Here is a 17,929-nt window from a genome sequence, read left to right as displayed (position 1 = left end):
ATTTAAACTGGTGATAGTCACAGTTTAGTCAGGAGCAAACAGCCTGACTAAACAGCACACTGGCCAACAGAGACGACCATTCAGTGAAAATGACGAATCTGCAGATGCAACATCTGGAACTCGCAGAGTGGAATATTTTAACAAATATAATGAGTTAACCTGAAACAGAGGTGTAGACCAAAAGGTGACTGTTCACTTTTAATCTGCTGTAAATTACTTTTTATTTACAGCTAATATGTGATATATATGGTATGGGGTATGGGGACTGTAACCAGTTTTAGATCCCTTTAATGGTTAATTGCATTGCTCAAGTATAAAACAAGTAGAAAAGTTAGATATTCACATTAATTGAGAGTTGTTTGTGCAGACTTAGTGGAAGGCAGTGTGCAGGAATGTGGGAGTGAACCAGAGCAAGGTTGAAAAACTGGTTTCCCACTTGTGGAAGATGAGCAATCACGGCTCCTACTTAAGGCATGGATGGACATTCTCTCATTGCTGGAATGTTGAACTACTTGGTTAGTGAAACCCTGGCTCTTTACTTAGTTGACTTCTCAAGAGTTTCCTTGTGGCTTCTCCCAGTGACCCTTGCCCTCCTTGCATGCAGGTTGAGGTTTCTCCTTGTCGTCGTATCCTGGAGTGTGGTGAACAAGAGAGAGAGTCCCCCTACCCCCATCATATGTGTGTAGTGGTTAAAACTGGACTCACCATTACGGCTTCCCATAACAATGCTTTCAGTCCTGTAAGTCACTGTTGACACAGTTGCTATTCAACTGTGTACTGCCCTCTAGTGGCCTGATGTGTGTATTACACACAGAGTAACATCACAGTAGGGTTTCTCATGCTGTGTGTGGTGTTTTTCAGTCCCAACTCCATCCACTGAGGAAGATCATGTAACAAGGTTAAAAGCTGAGGAGCTGTCAGACTTCTGTTTGGACTTTTCATCCATCAATGTAAGTGTACATCAAAACAAAGACATTATAATTCATTAGTACTTTTCATATTTTAATTTGTCATTTTAACCACATAAAACACTTAAGCAGACACACATTAGAGGATAAAACTGATTAAATTAAGGTGAATCATTTACAGGCAATAAGAACATCTTCCTGCATAGCATTACAGTAATTTAAAGAGAGGCTGATCTAAAATAAAATGCTTAACTGTCATGGTTTTGGTTGTTTTGTGTAGTTCTATTCAGCTGAGAAGGTGCAGTAGATTCCCCAGTGATCACTAGTGTAGCGTCCACAGTCCAGCTTCTCCAGCCCCACCAAGGCCATGTGATCAGGGGCCAGACGTGGGATTCCACGTTTGATGGCCGGGCGGAGGTAGATTCTGTCAAAGCGGCAGCGAGCGACAAAGGGAAACGTTTTGTTGTTGTTGGCAGAGGTGTCCCACGTGTAGCGGCAGTGCTCCTGTTTGCCCAGTCGCTCCCACACATCACAGACAGTTGCAGGCAGGCCCACCTTGGTCACCTGAGACGGGTCCAGAGAAAAGAGTTACTGTGATTTCTTGTTACAAGTTTACTGGCTGTATGTGAGTGGAAGGAGCAGCGTCTGACCTCCGCATCCCTCAGGTTTGTGTCTCCCCCAAACACAACGGTGACATCATCAGGTGCGTGTTTCAACCTCCGCTTCACCACATGCAGCTGTTTCAGACGCTCTGCAGTATTTTCCTTACAGCTCTCAAAGTGGGATGTCATCAGGCACAGCTTCTGACCGTTGACGATCACCTGAGTTTTGGAAACGAAAATGTTCCTGAGCATCACTTATGGAGATGAAAAAAAATATCAGAGATGATTTTGCACACACCTGAGCGACCAGCAGGTTCCTCCTCATCTTAGTGGTGGGATAAGCTACCATCTCGCTCTCCACAAGTTTGACTCGTGACTTTTTCAGCAACATCCCTGTGAAGCAACCATTCCGACCACCTGATCAACACAAAAGGAAGAGAAAGATGGAGACTTTTAAGCTTTGGTTCCCCTTCAAATCAAATCTTTAGTCAATGATTTGTTTATTCCTTGAGTATTAGTTCCTAGCTCTTCTGAGTTTTGTTATCCATGTTTCTAGTTCTGTTCCCTGGTTGATCTTAGTTCCCTTAGTGATCCCTGCCTTCCCTGTTGTGTCTCTGTGTCTGCATATGTTCCCTGTCTTGTCTAGTTAATATGTCTGTAGTCCTGTTCGCATGTTTTTCTCTGTGTGTTTTGTCCTTTTGCCTCTCCAGTCTGTTTTGTGTTTCCATGTCTTTTTATTCCCAGTCTCAGTTTTTAGATCATGCGCCTTAGTCTGTGTCTCAGTGTTTGTGTTACTTCCTGGATTTTTTGTCTTGTGTATGCTGTTCAGTCTGTCTCGTTAGTCAGATTTTGTTCACCCTTGTTCCCTGGTGTGTCCTATCTCCTTGATTACCTCATGTGTACTTAAGCCCTTAGAGTTTGTTCAAAAACAGTGAAGGAAGAACGCAGATGTTACTAATATTGACTAAAGTCCTTAACAGCTCTCTTCATGTGTTACATGAAGTCAAAGCAAAGCAGCTCAGCTGCATTCAGCCATTAATCACCATTTGATCATTCATACCTGTGCCTTTCCTACCTGTATCTATCTGACATACTGTACCTTCAATCATCAGGTAGTTGACGAGCTGTTCCTTCAAGAACTGGACATAAGAGGGAACGAGCTCCTGCAGGAACACCACATCAGGGTTGTGTCTGTATTTACAGAGATTTACTTTAATAATATTAAATGTCACATATGTACAGCCTTTAGGAAAATGTTGCATCTCCAACAACATTTTCTCCAAACGATGCCTAAAAGTGTGAAAAGTGTAACAGGTACTTACAAGTTTAAATATTTAACCAGGCCTCTGGAACGCGCTGGAAGTTTTTCCAAATCAAACCCGTCCACATTCCAGGTGATCAGGGACAGTTTAAAATCCTCTTCTTCTGAGGGTTTCTGTGTAGCAGCAGGACTGGCAGCAGGACTGTGTAAGTTTTTCACAGTCAGTCAGCTAAAATACAAAGAGTCATAGGTAACCTTCACCATACATAGGAGAACAGACAGCAGACTTACCAGTCATCTGGAGTAGTATCTTCACCACTGTGTGTTTCAGAGTCGCTCTCCATGTCTGCTTCAACAAGTTAGCTCAAGGATCGCTGAAGGAAAAGTCCCAGGAAGGTTATGCTTTCTAATAATTTACTATAACTTTACAAACATGGCTTTACTGGAAATGCACCCAGGCAGTTTCTCAGTATGTTTATTTGACTTTTTGTGTCCATGGTTGCAAACAATTAAGGTTCAAAGTATGTTGACATGTTTTAGCTCCTCCCATTGTATCTATCCCAACCCATTCTGCGTTGCATAATTCCTTCCCCAAACAGAGAAAGGCCAGTGAACAGAGAAAAGCAAACAAAGCAACAACAGAGGTTCAGTAAGTACCACACTATATAAATGCAAGCAAGCAAAAAAGCAAAAACTGGCCATGACGAAAACCTGTCATGGCCAGACCCAGGGTTCATGTGTTTTTTGGGCTTGTCAGTATTTCTTGGGTTTATCTTGAGCTGGCTGCCCTCGCTGGTCGCCCCGCCCATGTGTCTGCTTATCAGCTGATTATCATTACGTGCAGTCTCCCTCTTAACTGTGGGGCTGAGCTTCAGGCAACCCTGGATCGTTGAGTTTACTCAGCAGTACATCCCCGGCCTCATAGTGAAGACTTTGTGTGTGTCTTGTCTTGCCAGGATTTGTTAATGGAGTGTTTCACAGGAGCGGGGCCACTGTACAGTTTGGGATTTGGAGTTTCACGATTCACGCCAAGGACACGCACGAATGTGGGATTTTAGAGAAATCGCCATGGGAGCCACGGTGTGGGGATTGCCACGTTGTTGTTTACCTTTCTTCACTGTAAATAAATTCACTGTCACTTTTTGGAAAAGTCCTGCGTTGGGTCCTGTTCTTACTACAAAAGTGACAAAACCCTTCTGTCCTTAATAAAAATGGTCAAATATTATTTCCTCTAATGTCAGTAAGAGCAGGTTGATTTTCCTGGCCTGCAGGCCGTTCACCATGTCACGAGTGGACTGACTCTCAACCAAAAAGTAAATAATCCACATCCTATTTTGCAATCATCTGTTCTATTTAAAGTCAAAGAATGATATTCCTTTTTATCCTGACTTAGAAAATATTCTTTTAATAACATATTTTAAATTGAAAACGTTTATTACAGAAATCAGCGTCTTCAATGATGACATATAACCCATATAATATTTGATTAAATGGTAAGTGGCATGTATTTGTATAGCGCTTTACTTAGTCCCTAAGGACCCCAAAGCGCTTTACACTACATTCAGTCATTCACCCATTCACACACACATTCACACACTGGTGATGGCGAGTCTCGGCCAGACTCTTTTGGTAGAGATCAGCTTCTGACATAAATCTGGCTGGATATTTGACCACACTTCTTGGAAACAAAGTTAATTTAAATTGGTTGGTTTTGTGGCTCAGATTCAGCTTTTAAGTATAGACCAAAAGTTTTTAATAGGTTTAAGGTCGGGGCTTTGGGGAGGCCAGTCCAGATGCTCCATGTTAGACTGCTTTATGCATTCAAAACCAGTTTTGATGGGTTTGGGGTCATTGTCCTGTTGGAACACCCAGCTGTGTCAAAGTTTCAAGCCTCTAGCTGTTGATTTGAGGTGAAGTTGAAGTATTTGGAGGTAGTCCTCCTTTATTATGCCATCCACTTTATGCACTGGCAACAAAACACAGCAGAGCATGGTGCTACGACCATTATGCTTGACAGCAGATGAAAGCCTCACCTGTACTCCTCCAAATACGCCTCTTGTCATTGTGTACAACAAGCTCAGTCTTTGACTCATTTGACTATAAAACCTTCCTCCAGATTGCTAAAGCACATAGTTAGGGATTATGCTGCAACATTCCCATGATGCAATGAGTATTTCTTCTTTAGTCACCTTTCTCACTCGCTATATGTTAATAGACCTCCCTGCTTTGAATCGTACTTGTTATTAATCTCTGTCTCTCTTCCACAGCATGTCTTTTGTCCTGTCTTCCTCCCCTCACCCCAACCGGTCACGGCAAATGGCTGCCCCTCCCTGAGCCTGCTTCTGCTGGATGTTTCTTCCTGTTAAAAGGGAGTTGCCAAAGTGCTTGCTGATAGGTGGTCATATGATTGTTAGGTTTTTGTCTGAATGTATTATAGTAAGGTCTACCTTACAATATAAAGCGCCTTCAAATTCAAATTCAAATTTTATTTGTCACGTACACAGTCATACACAGTACGATATGTAGTGAAATGCTTGGACAACTGCTCGTGACCTAAAGAGAACAAAAAAGGAAAAGGCTATGAATAAGATAGGAAATAAATATGAAAAATTAAAAAGGGTAAATTTAACTAGGAAGGAATAAAATATAAATTAAGGTTAAAAATGAAATAACTGTACAACACAAATTAGAATGAAGGGTAAATTTAACTGGGAAGAATAAGATAAAGATAAATATATAAATTAAAGTTGAAAATAAAATAACTGTACAACAAAATACACAATACACAATATAGAACTATATAAGAATGTATAAAGAAATCTAAATATAAATAAATATATACACAATAACAGCAGCTGTACAAGTATTAACCGGAAATGAAGAATATAGTGACCAGTGTTGTGCAAAACCAAAGTCCAGTGTGTGTGTAAGAACCATATGTGTGGGTCAGTACTGTGTGGTGCGATTGAGAGACCGTATCGCCTGCGGGAAGAAGCTCCTCCTCAGTCTCTCTGTGTTGGTCTTTAGGGAGCGGAATCGCTTTCCTGACCTCAACAGAGAGAACAGTCTGTTGTTGGGATGGCTGAGGTCCTTCACGATCTTCCTGGCCTTGGTCCAGCACCGCCTGCTGTAGATTGAGTGCAGGTCAGGGAGCTCGGAACGGATGGTGCGCTCAGCTGACCGCACAACCCTCTGTAGAGCTCGTCTGTCCTGCATGGTGCTGTTCCCGAACCAGGTTAAGATGTTTCCCATCAGGATGCTCTCTATGGTGCACGAGTAAAAGTTCCTGAGCACCTTGGAGGGCAGTTGGAAGTCTCTCAAGCGTCTGAGGTGGTAGAGACGCTGACGGGCCTTTTTCACCACGGTGTTGATGTGACAGGACCATGACAGGTCCTGCGTGATGTGAACTCCGAGGTATTTGAAGCTGTCCACTCTCTCCACTGGGCACTCGTTGATGACGGGGGTCTGGTAGTTCCTCTCCTGCTTAGTGCTGAAGTCCACTATCAGCTCCTTTGTCTTACTGACGTTTAGAAGGAGGTTGTTCCTCTGGCACCAGTTCTCCAGATTCCTAATCTCCTTCAGGTAGGCCGTCTCGTTGTTATCAGAGATCAGGCCCACCACGACGGTGTCGTCAGCAAACTTGATGATGGTGGTGGAGCTGGTAGTGGCCACACAGTCATATGTGTACAGAGACTACAGCAGGGGGCTCAGAACACACCCCTGGGGGGCTCCAGTGCTGAGAGTGGTGGAGGCTGAGACATGTCCGCCCATCCTTACTGCCTGTGGTCTGCCAGTTAGGAAGTTGGAGATCCACTGACACATAGATGAGCTGAGTCCCAGATGCTCCAGCTTGGTGGTGAGTGTGGAGGGAATTATGGTGTTAAATGCAGAGCTGTAGTCTATGAAGAGCATTTTAACATAATTCCCCCTTCTAGTGTCCAAGTGAGTGAGTGATGTGTGGAGGAGATGAGAGATGGCATCGTCTGTGGAACGATTTGGATGGTAAGCGAACTGTAGTGGGTCCTGTGTGTCTGGTAGTGAAGAAATGATGAAGTCTCTGACCAGGCGTTCAAAGCACTTCATCACTACTGAGGTGAGGGCTACAGGGCGATAGTCATTGAGAGAAGCAGGGTGGGGTTTCTTTGGGACAGGAACAATGATGGACTCTTTGAAGCATGTGGGGATCACCGACTGAGATAAAGAGATGTTGAATATCTCAGTGAACACAGGAGCTAGCTGGTATGCGCAGTCTCTGAGGATACGACCTGGGATGCCGTCTGGTCCTGCTGCTTTCCTGGTGTTCACTCTCTTGAAGGCTCTCCTTACTTCATGCTCGGAGATGACGAGCACGTTTCCGGTGCTGGCAGTATCTTCCTGTCTGCAGCCGTTAGCGCCGCTAACACTAGCATTGTTGGAGACCTTAGCTGCAGCCTCGAAGCGAGCATAGAAAGTGTTCAGCTCGTCTGCCAGAGTCACGGCCGCGTTCGTCATACCGGTTGTTGGTGCTTTATAGTCCGTTATTGTCCTTAGTCCCCGCCACAGGCTCCTAGAGTCACTCTGTTGGAGTTGTGACTCTAGTTTCCTCCCGTAGCGCTGCTTCGCCTCTTTCACCGCCCTCCGCACGTTATATGACGCGGCTTTGTACGGGTCCATGTTTCTGAACATGCCCCAGTCTGCGTCATCGAGTGCGTCCTGTAACGCGGCCACCGATTGATCCGTCCAGCGCGCGACCTTCCTCTGAACCGGAACTTCCTGTTTCAGCCTTTGTTTGTATTTTGGCATGAGGAAGATGGCGGCGTGATCAGATTTGCCAAACGGGGGGCGGGATTGTGCCTTGTAGCCGTCCTTGACCGTAGTGTAGCAGTGGTCCAGTGTCCTTTCACCCCTGGTGGGGCAGGTGATGTGTTGATAAAAGTTCGGCGCTGCGCGTTTGAGGTTGGCGCTATTAAAGTCCCCCGTCACAATAAGCGCAGCGTCCCGGTGTTGTGTCTGGTGCTGTGTGAGTGCCTCATGCAGCTCGCATAAGGCGGTGACCGTGTCCGCTTGTGGTGGAATATAAACGGCACTTACAATGACCGATGTAAATTCCCGAGGTAGATAAAAAGGACGACACATGATGGACAGTAGTTCCAGATTTGGTGTGCAGGAGCGTGTGAGAGGAACAACGTTCGCACTGTTGCACCAGTTGTTGTTCACCATTAAACACACGCCGCCTCCCCTTGACTTCCCCGAGTCCCGTGTCCTGTCCATGCGGTGAACCGAGAAGAACTCGGCCGGCTGGATGGCGTGGTCCGGCACCGCTGGGTTCAGCCATGTCTCGGTGAAGCAGAGGAGATTGCAGTCCCGAATGTCTCTCTGGAACTTTATCCTGGCCCTGAGGTCGTCAAGCTTGTTCTCCAGTGACTGGACGTTGGCGAGCAGGATGCTAGGCAGAGGTGTGCGGTGTGCACGAGCTCTCAGCCTGTTCCTGACGCCGGCTCGCTTCCCTCTAGGCCGCCGCCGCTTCCCTTTGTTCTCCCTCGAGATCTCACTCGGCCAGCTCGGATCCGGAGTTAAAAACTTCGAATTGTGAGTACATTGTAAACCAATAGAAACAAGAGTGTCACTGTCATACCTAATGTACCCAATGGTGATGATTTTGCCGATTTAGAAACGCTGAAAACTAACTTAAAAAACAAAGACAAAGAAAAAGTGGTCGGAGCAGTCGTGACGGCAGCAGACCTCACCGGCGCCATCTTAAATTGCATGCGTGTGCAACATCACGGCACAAACATCCACCGTGCTGTGAGCTGCCACAAACACAGTTTAGCATTATTATTATTTAGCCTTAAGGTGATTGTTGTTGTGATTTTCTACTGTATAAATAAAACAGAATTTAATTGAAATTATAAGGATTTGGCTTGTCTATGTGAGCAGCTACAAACTTCAGCCGAGCTTGAAGACGTTGATTTTGGAGCAGTGAGACGGTGACGCTGGCGTTCCCACAGGTTGTAGTTGATGGCAGCTTGAGCTTTGGTGGTTGCTGGGTGTGAGCTGGGTGTGGACGGGCCCAGGTAGGAGGCATTTTGAAAGTGAAAGACATTTATTTTTCCACCAGACAACAAGACAAACACTTCTGGCCATCACCCTCCACAGACAGATTCCAACACAACTCAGCCCCAACAACACCAGCACCACACTAAGACCACATGTGCTTAGATACTATTAGGAATACACCGTAAGACAATTCAAAGTGTGTTCGCACAAAAATAAATACATAAATAATTGTATACATGTGTAAAACACTTTACTAAACTATTTTCAATCTCCATCTATATTTACAAACCCCTTAATGCCTAATCCCCATTCTGTATGTGCTCTCAGGCCATTAAATACCCTCCAAACTACAGCTGAAAGAATAAAAACTAAAAACTGTCTTATGCAACTTTAAACATGAATAGCCTGCTTGATTATAACTCATTCGTTTCTCTGTGCCTGAATGACAGAGTTCTGTTTATAAATTTGTTAATTTAAACAAGTTTTTTGACTTCTCTTCCTGCCATCAATTGATGGAACTTTTTAAAAATTTTTAAGCTCTGTTCCAGTCTTACTGATCAAAATGACTTTCAGTCTGTAATATGTGTGTAACCTCTTCATATTGACATTATTTAAATAACAATAATAATTTTAAAAAAACGAAAGTATTCAGGCTGGTATCGTACCTCTGTGTTTCTGTAAAATAAACCACTGTCTCCAGTACGCCACAGACCAGCTCGGCAGATTCTCAAATTTACCTTCACACAACCTGTTCACCCGTCAGCTGATTAACGACTACTGCTGATTTAGGAAACACGCCCACTTAAACTCGTGATAATCAAATTAAGGTCGAAGTTCTGGCTCCACCCATTCTATAAAGGTTGTACAATGTTTTTACCCAAACTTTAATCAGTGTACATACAGATAAAGAATAATTAACAGAGAAAAGCAAACAAAGCTGACTTTTTCCAAACGGATTTGGGTTTGAAATAACTACATTTATTAATTACAAACTTTATTACAACAAATAGAAATATTAACCGGGGTGGGGGCTTTCGGTCCTTAATAAAATATGCCAAATTTTATTTCTTTTAATGTCACATAAAACAAAAACACATGTGGCAAAATCACTTTTTACCACGTCTAAGGTGTACCCTGCCTCTTGCCCTATAACAGCCGGGACAGGCTCCAGTCCCTGAATTAGATAAACAGAAGAGAGTGGATGGATGCTACTGCATGTAGCTGTTAAAACCGTGGATCAACAGCTTCAGGCATACGTGTGCTGCTGTTACAAGTTGGACTCACCATTAAGACTTCTCATAACACTACTTTCAGTCCTGTAAGTCAGTGTTGACACAGTTGCTATTCAACTGTGTACTTCTCTAGTGGCCTGATGCGTGTATTACACACAGAGTAACATCCCAGTAGGGTTTCTCATGCTGTGTGTGGTGTTTTTCAGTCCCAACTCCATCCACTGAGGAAGATCATGTAACAAGGTTAAAAGCTGAAGAGCTGTCAGACTTCTGTTAATGGACTTTTCATCCATCAATGTAAGTGCATATCAATAAAATTTATTGGTGCTTTTCATATTTTAATTTGTCATTTTAACCACATAAAACACTTAAGCAGACACACATTAGAGTATAAAACCGATTAAAATAAGGTGAGGAACATCTTCCTGCATAGTGTTACAGTGATTTAAAGAGCGGCTGATCTAAAATAAAATGCTTAACTGTCATGTTTTTGGTTGCTTTGTGTAGTTCTATTCAGCTGAGAAGGTGCAGTAGATTCCCCAGTGATCACTAGTATAGCGTCCACAGTCCAGCTTCTCCAGCCCCACCAAGGCCATGTGATCAGGGGCCAGACGTGGGACTCCACGTCTGACGGCCGGGCGGAGGTAGATTCTATCAAAGCAGAAGCGAACAGGGTAGGAAGCTTTCTTGTTGTTGTTGGCAGAGGTGTCCCACGTGTAGCGGCAGTGCTCCTGCTTGGCCAGTCGCTCCCACACATCACAGACAGTTGCAGGCAGGCCCACCTTGGTCACCTGAGACGGGTCCAGAGAAAAGAGTTACTGTGATTACTTGTTATAAGTTTACTGGCTGTATGTGAGTGGAAGGAGCAGCGTCTGACCTCCGCATCCCTCAGGTTTGTGTCTCCCCCAAACACAACGGTGACATCATCAGGTGCATGTTTAAACCTCCACTTCACCACATGCAGCTGATTCATACGCTCTTTAGCATTGGCCTTACAGCTCTCAAAGTGGGATGTCATCAGGCACAGCTTCTGGCCATCGACGATCACCTGATTTTTGCAAAAAAAAATGTTTCTGAGCGTCACGTTCAGCAGAACTTATGCACACAAAGAAAATATCAGAGATGATTTTGCACACACCTGAGCGACAAGCAGGTTCCTCCTCATCTTAGTGGTGCGATAAGGTACTATCTCACTCTCCACAAATGTGACTCGTGACTTTTTCAGCAACATCCCTGTGAAGTAACCTTCCTCAGCACCTGGTCAACACAAGAGGAAGACAAAACAAAAACTATTTTAATACAAGTCCACTGACAGGTAGGTTCTCATTTATACCAGTGATCATGGGCTGGGGATTTGAAAAGGGAATTGCACATTTACATGAGTTAGAGCCATTTCTATCTCATCCGTTCAAGTTATTTGAATGTGTCACAATCAAAATTGTAGGAGAGGAAATTAGTTAGAATGTTTAGGAGTTCAAACCTGCATGAACTGGAAACTGCTGGAACACCAGCATCTCTGTCCATAGTGAACCCGATTGAGAGTGTGCTGACCAAGAAAGAAGCCCCTGCTCCACATGGGCAAGTCAAATTGTTTCTGGTCAAATGTTCGATCTCACGGTGTGAAGGGTTAACTAAGAGGAGTTAACAGAGTTGAGTGTTGAAGGCAAATTGCTAAACACTTACAGAGCACAACACAGAGCAGACAGGCTGCTTGTTCTTGGGTGTATGATAACAGGGTGGTCTAGTCAACAAGAAAGAAAAACTGACTTCATTGTGTCAGTTAAAGCTGACATCAGCATGAAAATAAAACATCCCTGGTAACAACTGTAAGGTAGGGAGGGGTTTCCTCACACAGGAGAAGATCCCGGACTGACAGAATAACTGAAAAATAAGACAAAGCTGAAGAAGAACTGCCCACTGAACTGCTGATAATGTGCGCATTATAACCATGATGTGCTGCAGGATGTGGGAGACGCAGGCAGCGGCCGTGAGAAGGAGGGAGAAGAGAACATAGAGGAACAATGAAGGCTGTTTTTAGTGTGGGCACACATGAAGATTGGGTTACGGAAAACCAGGAAAAACTAAGGCAGACTGACTCAGAGTGGAGGTTAAGAAAGGGTCCTGAGCATCACAACAAAAGGTACACACATCCTAACAGCAAATGCATTAACCCGCTTACTAACAAACAACACACACACGCGCGTGTAATGCAGACCAGCTTATACTCATAAACATGCCATATCTCCCATTACTGTTAAAATTGGAAAACTTAACAGACACTTACTGCTGACCGAGACCTTGCAGGACAACAGGTTGATTTTTTAATAGACCGGTGCCTCCAATTAGTGATCAGTCAACAAATTTAGTGATAATATGTTAGAATTATAAGATGCTTTCTAATGATTAAACAACACGTGAGATTAATTAAATAAAGGAAATGATCTTTTATAATAGTCTTTAAAAATAATCTTTTAAACTTGCATTTCTATTGTTGTCATGCTGTCCTGTCAACTTGGTGGGTTTAGGTTTGACATGTAAACTAGATGACTGCCATTATTTCAGGGAAAGGGGATTTATCTTCCATCGTGCAGATGATTAAATGAGTGCAGTGACTCCAACAGACTGTTGATTTTCCTGTTTCTGACAAACATGTGAAATTTGTACCATGACACACACACACACATCTGATTACATAGAAACAAACGCGCTGCATGTAACAGCACATGGGTCAGAGGGAACTGATGAGCAGTTTGAGAAAAAATAGTACAGAGGTACAGGAAACTGAGTATTTAACAAAAGATAAGTATGTAATTCTCACTGACAAAACTGTTTTCATAGAATACACGACAGCATTTATAACATTTCAAGGGCCAAGGGTTCCTTCGACTGCTTTGCATCTATCACGCAATGAGGAAATAGATAATAGACAAATACTGCCTGGCTTTGTTTTATAGAAATGCAAACGATGAAGGACTTTGAACCATATAAGTTGTAATCTGGCATTAACAGAGCATTCTTTAATCCTCTTCAACCCATTGGCCCATAAAGCGCCTGATATCTCTACTTCCATGTCCTTAATGAGGAGTGTATCAACTCTTTTATTGTCATACATTGCAATTAATGTTAAACAGAAGCTTTATCAAAAAATACATATCTCTTAAAAATGCCGTTTAAGCATACCTTTCTCTGGATTCTCACCACCTACCCGCTCTTCTTAGTCTGAGTCTCCACCCTTCTGTTTATTTTCAGTTGCTCTTGGAGTGTTAAATTTTTGTGCAAACATAGCAGTAATAATACAAAGGAAAAGCTATCAGATTACACATGGAAATATGAAACAGCAGGTACAACATTCATCACCAAACATCACACACACCCTGCTTTCGTGCCGTTCTTTTTTTCCCTGTCATGCGACTTCTTCTTACATCCATTTGATTTCATGTGGCTTTAGGTCCACAGTGGAATCAGCAACCCTTTACTGAACATAATAAATGTAATTTATCCATCTGTCTTTATCGTCGGTGTCTAACAAATGTTCTAAGAAAGGTTGCCATGGTGTGAATTTGGTTGTGTGCTTTATCCTTATCAGTGACCTGTCCAGGGCCACCTATGACGTGGCACGTAAACACTTTAGAGTCAGCCTCAAAGATGTCCTTGGAACTGTACTATGAGGGGATAGTGCCTGTGACTGAACCGGTGGATAAATGAATACAACAAACCATGATCTAACTTTGAGACCAATGCCCTTCATAGTCTGAGGTAAAACCAGAAGCTGCCATGTGTTTCCGCACAGCCAACGTACATCAAATACTTTTGATCTGGATTTTGCAGCAGAGCGACAGATCAGCATTTTTCTATCTATGCAGTGCTTTGTGATTTTTACTGTTGTAAGGTAATCGGTTTGACATAACAGCATCAATAACACTGTGATAACAGTTTAAAACATCCCAGTGCTATTTACAATTAGCAATTATTGTGCCTACATCACTGGTGCCACTGGGGAAAACAAAGCGGTCGGTCACATTTAGCTCCGAAAGAAAAAGTTCATCCTTTGGGTGCTCAAAGCATGTTTGAGGCCCAGTGAAACCCCTTAATGAAGTGGAATGACCACAAAAGTCTAGTTTAGGGTTTCAGATGATGTTCAGAATTCAGTAAATATGACAAAGGAATGTACAGCTGTTGTTATATTTACTAGCATAATGAGGATCTAATGCACAGCTTTCTTACGTGTCAGGAAGCAGTCTAGCTGCCATACAGAATGAGTACGAGTAATTTGTTAGTCGAGTATCTGTGAAATTTGCATACTTTAATTACTGTATTTACTTTTAATAAAATCAGGACTAGAGAAGAGTTTGAAACACAGCAATTCATATACAGCTTTCCTGTGTTTGTGACGTTTGGAGAGTCATGTGGATGTATCAGTAAAATTATTAGAGAAGTCTCATCAATAACCACCACAACTGAAAAACATACTGAACCTTTCAGGCAAAACCAGCCTGATTGTCTATTCAGGTGTTATCTACGTTTCATTGCTGATCCCTCCCAGGTGACTCAGAGTCTCACTCTGCACGTCACTGAGTTGAAGCTTGGCACGCTCACGTTGGAGGAGGGCGCTCTTTCACCCCTCACTCTTGTTCCAACGAGATGAAGTTAGTGTGTTTTCATGTTAATGCTGTGGTCTAGTTCCATATTCTGTTTAGTGATATAATAATGAGCCTAATGCTAAGATGTTCTGTGACCACTGCACATCCTGCTTTATTTTCACTGGTGTCTGGGTTGTGTGACGCCGAATCATCCACAAAGACCTTCAGAATAAAGTCACATCTGTTTCTACTTCACTGAGGGACTAGGCAGGGTTGATGTTTGTCCCCTGTGCGCTTTGCTTTAGCTATGTAAAGCACTTTGAATCACCTTGTTGTTGAATTGTGCTATATAAATAAACTTGCCTTGCCTATGGAGCCTCTAGTCATTACAGTTAGGAACAACTCTGACATTGTAGGTATATCCAGTGGTCCAGTCGAGTCCATCATCACTTTACTTGCAGATGATGTGGCCCTGACACTGTCAGATGCCAGGCTCTCTTTGCCTCCCCTGCTTGCCTCATCAATAAATTTGGGCAACTTTCTGGCTACTATTTAAATTGAACTTTCAGGACCTGGTTGATAGTATTAAAGCTAAGATAGATAATTGGACACTTCTCCCACTTTCTTTACTTAGATGTTTTAATATAATTAAAATAGTTGTTCTTCCTAAATGTATTCATCTCTTCCAAAACATTCCCATCTTTCTTACTTTTTTTTTTTTATCAAACTATTGACTCTATCATTGTCTTTCTTATGAGCAAATAAATCCCATAGAGTTGTGAAGGCACACTTGCAGAAACCCACCTCTGAGGGTGGATTAGGCCTCCCAGATTTCAGGCACTATTTATGGGTTTACAACGCCAGAACGTGGGTTTTCTGGAATAATGTTTTAGCTGTTCCTGCTGTTCAGATGGTCAGAATGAGTTCTTCACACTATTAAGGACCTCTACATCGACATTTGTTTTGCTTCATTTGCTCAGCTGCAATCAAAATGTATGCTTCCCTCTGCTCATTTATTTCGATACTTACAAATCAGGTATTTTGTTAAACACTCTTTCTCCCATCTGGACCAGCCCCCTGCTCATAGTGAGTTCTGTGATAATTTGATTACAAAATCCTGCTTCCAAAAATCTGATCAGCCAATCTGGTAGTGTTGGTACAACAGTCAGGTTTTATAAAAACAGTGAAGGAAGAATACAGATGTTACTAATATTAACTAAAGTCCCTAACAGCTCTCCTCATGTGTGACACTACGTGAAACCAAAGCAGTTCAACTACCTTCAGCCATTAATCACCATTTGATCATTCATACATGGACTTTTCCTACCTGTATCTGACATACTGTACCTTCAATCATCAGGTAACTGACAAACCGTTTCTTCAAGAAGTGGACATAAGGGTCAATGAGCTCCTGCAGGAACACCACATCAGGTTTGTATCTGCATTTACAAAAAATTACTTTAATCATATTAACTGTCACATATATGCAGCCTTTAGGAAAATGTTGCATCTCCAGCAACAATTTCTCCCAAACGATGCCTTAAAGTGTGAAAAATGTAACACGTGCTTACAAGTTTAAATATTTAACCAGGCCTCTGGCACGCTCTGGAAGGTTTTCCACATCAAGCCCGTCCACATTCCAGGTGATCAGGGACAGTTTAAAATCCTCTTTTTCTGAGGGTTCCTGTGTGACAGCAGGACTGTTGGCTGGACTGTCACCATGACTGTCACCATGACTGTCACCATGACTGGCAGCAGGACTGGCAGCAGGACTGTCATCAGCCAATTCCATCCTGCAAATTTTTCATAGAAGCAGTCAATGAAAAATACAAGAGTCATAAACAAACTTCACCACATGTAGGAGAACAGACAGCAGACTTACCAGTCATCAGGAGTAGTATCTTCACCACTGTGTGTTTCAGAGTCGCTCTCCATGTCTGCTTCAACAAGTTAGCTCAAGGATCTCTAAAAGAAAGGTCACAACAGGTTAAGCTTTCTATTCATTTATTATAACTTAAAAAAAAATAGCTTCGCTGCAAATACACCCAGGCAGTTTCTCAGTATGTTTATTTGTGTCTTTGTGTGTATGGTTGCAACACAAATGTGGTTGAAAGTATGTTGACATGTTCTAGCTCCACCCATTCTATCAATTTTGCATAACCTTTAATAAACATACAGAAAATAATATAAAAATAATTACTAAACTATTTGAAATCTCTATCCATATTTACAAACCCCCTAATGCCTAATTCCTATTCTGTACGTGTGGATTTTAAGGCAGGCAGACTAAACCTACACTTGAATCATGTTGTTTCATTAATTCTTTAGTTCTTCTTCTTCTTTAACCCTCTTCATATTTGAAACGATTTAAATAACAATAATAACTAAAAGAAATTAAATTCTTCAGCGTTGTATCATACCTCTGTGCAAATCACAAGTCGACAGTTTCTCCACTATGCCACGGATCAGCTCGACAGTTTCGAGTTTACCTGGATGCCTCCTGTTCGCTCGGTCAGCTGATTCAGGAAACACACCCACGTAAATTAGTGATACTCACAGTTCAGTTAGGAGCAAACCGCCTGACTAAACAGCACACTGGCCGACAGAGACAACCATTCAGTGAAAATGACAAATCTACGGATGCAACATCTGGAACACGCAGAGGAATTTCAACAAATATAACCAGTTAACCTAAAACACCGGCATTTAAACTGCAGTAAATGACTTGTTGGTCTATAATTTGTGAATTATATGTCAAATGTATCCCTCGTGAATGATATCATCTTGACCAAAAACAACATTATTAAGCGGCCAAAAAGCGCTGGATTGGTAATAACGTAGGTAGAATACCGAGGTCATGAAGATTCTCACATAACGTGCTTTAAAAAAAAAAAAAAATGTATGACCTCTTTGTAAATCCTGCTCATGAAAACATAAATGTAAGTAAAGACATTACACATAAACACAAAATTACTTTTTACCACGTCTAAGGTGCACCCCGCGATCTGCCCTATATTGCATGTAGCTGTTAAAACAGCGGATCAACAGCTTCAGGCATAACTGTGTGTGTAGTGGTTAAAACTTGGACTCACCATTAGTGGTGTGCGGATCGATACTGAAATATCGATTCTTCCGATACCAGCAATTTATGTTCTAGAATCGATTATCATATTATAATATCGATATTTTAGTACTCTGGGGTAAATTTGTAGTTTTTCCATTAAAATGAACGCAGTGGAAAGAAACTATACAATTCGGATCGTCTAATTTGGAAGGAACTACTTCCTCTTACGCCTTTCATAGTCATATG

General features: G+C 42.4%; 2 protein-coding genes and 1 pseudogene across 4 annotated transcripts; all 3 read right to left on the bottom strand.

The window, feature by feature from the left end:
- Positions 1 to 1,013: 1,013 nt before the first annotated feature.
- LOC146549307 (tyrosyl-DNA phosphodiesterase 2-like) lies at positions 1,014 to 9,573 on the bottom strand. Of its 2 annotated transcripts, XM_085262421.1 has the most exons (7): positions 9,473 to 9,573; positions 3,063 to 3,145; positions 2,833 to 2,973; positions 2,610 to 2,701; positions 1,809 to 1,927; positions 1,559 to 1,729; positions 1,014 to 1,472 (listed from the first exon to the last, which is right to left on the bottom strand). In XM_085262421.1, the coding sequence occupies exons 2-7, from the start codon at positions 3,113 to 3,115 to the stop codon at positions 1,191 to 1,193; spliced, it is 858 nt and encodes a 285-aa protein (XP_085118547.1). In that variant the 5' UTR covers positions 3,116 to 3,145; positions 9,473 to 9,573; the 3' UTR covers positions 1,014 to 1,190. The 2 variants fall into 2 exon arrangements, with proteins under 2 accessions (XP_085118547.1, XP_085118546.1); XM_085262420.1 differs by lacking the exon at positions 9,473 to 9,573 and having other exon boundaries at positions 1,015 to 1,472; positions 3,063 to 3,486.
- A 261-nt stretch (positions 9,574 to 9,834) lies between these two features.
- On the bottom strand, positions 9,835 to 17,859 carry LOC146549305 (tyrosyl-DNA phosphodiesterase 2-like). Of its 2 annotated transcripts, none has more exons than XM_085262416.1 (7): positions 17,712 to 17,859; positions 16,502 to 16,584; positions 16,191 to 16,412; positions 15,967 to 16,058; positions 11,178 to 11,296; positions 10,917 to 11,087; positions 9,835 to 10,830 (listed from the first exon to the last, which is right to left on the bottom strand). In XM_085262416.1, exons 2-7 carry the CDS (start codon positions 16,552 to 16,554, stop codon positions 10,549 to 10,551), a joined length of 939 nt encoding a protein of 312 aa, XP_085118542.1. In that variant the 5' UTR covers positions 16,555 to 16,584; positions 17,712 to 17,859; the 3' UTR covers positions 9,835 to 10,548. The 2 variants fall into 2 exon arrangements, with proteins under 2 accessions (XP_085118542.1, XP_085118541.1); XM_085262415.1 differs by lacking the exon at positions 17,712 to 17,859 and adding an exon at positions 17,040 to 17,120.
- LOC146549306 (uncharacterized) lies at positions 13,419 to 14,566 on the bottom strand (annotated as a pseudogene).
- Positions 17,860 to 17,929: the final 70 nt, after the last annotated feature.

Source organism: Mchenga conophoros, linkage group LG22 (genome assembly GCF_057382185.1).
Source record: "Mchenga conophoros isolate Kocher_MC1m ecotype Shallow Benthic linkage group LG22, M_conophoros_male_GT1.1, whole genome shotgun sequence".
Classification (NCBI taxonomy): domain Eukaryota; kingdom Metazoa; phylum Chordata; class Actinopteri; order Cichliformes; family Cichlidae; genus Mchenga; species Mchenga conophoros.
Note: the sequence above shows the minus strand (reverse complement) of the source record. Positions and strands in the feature narration are given on the sequence as shown.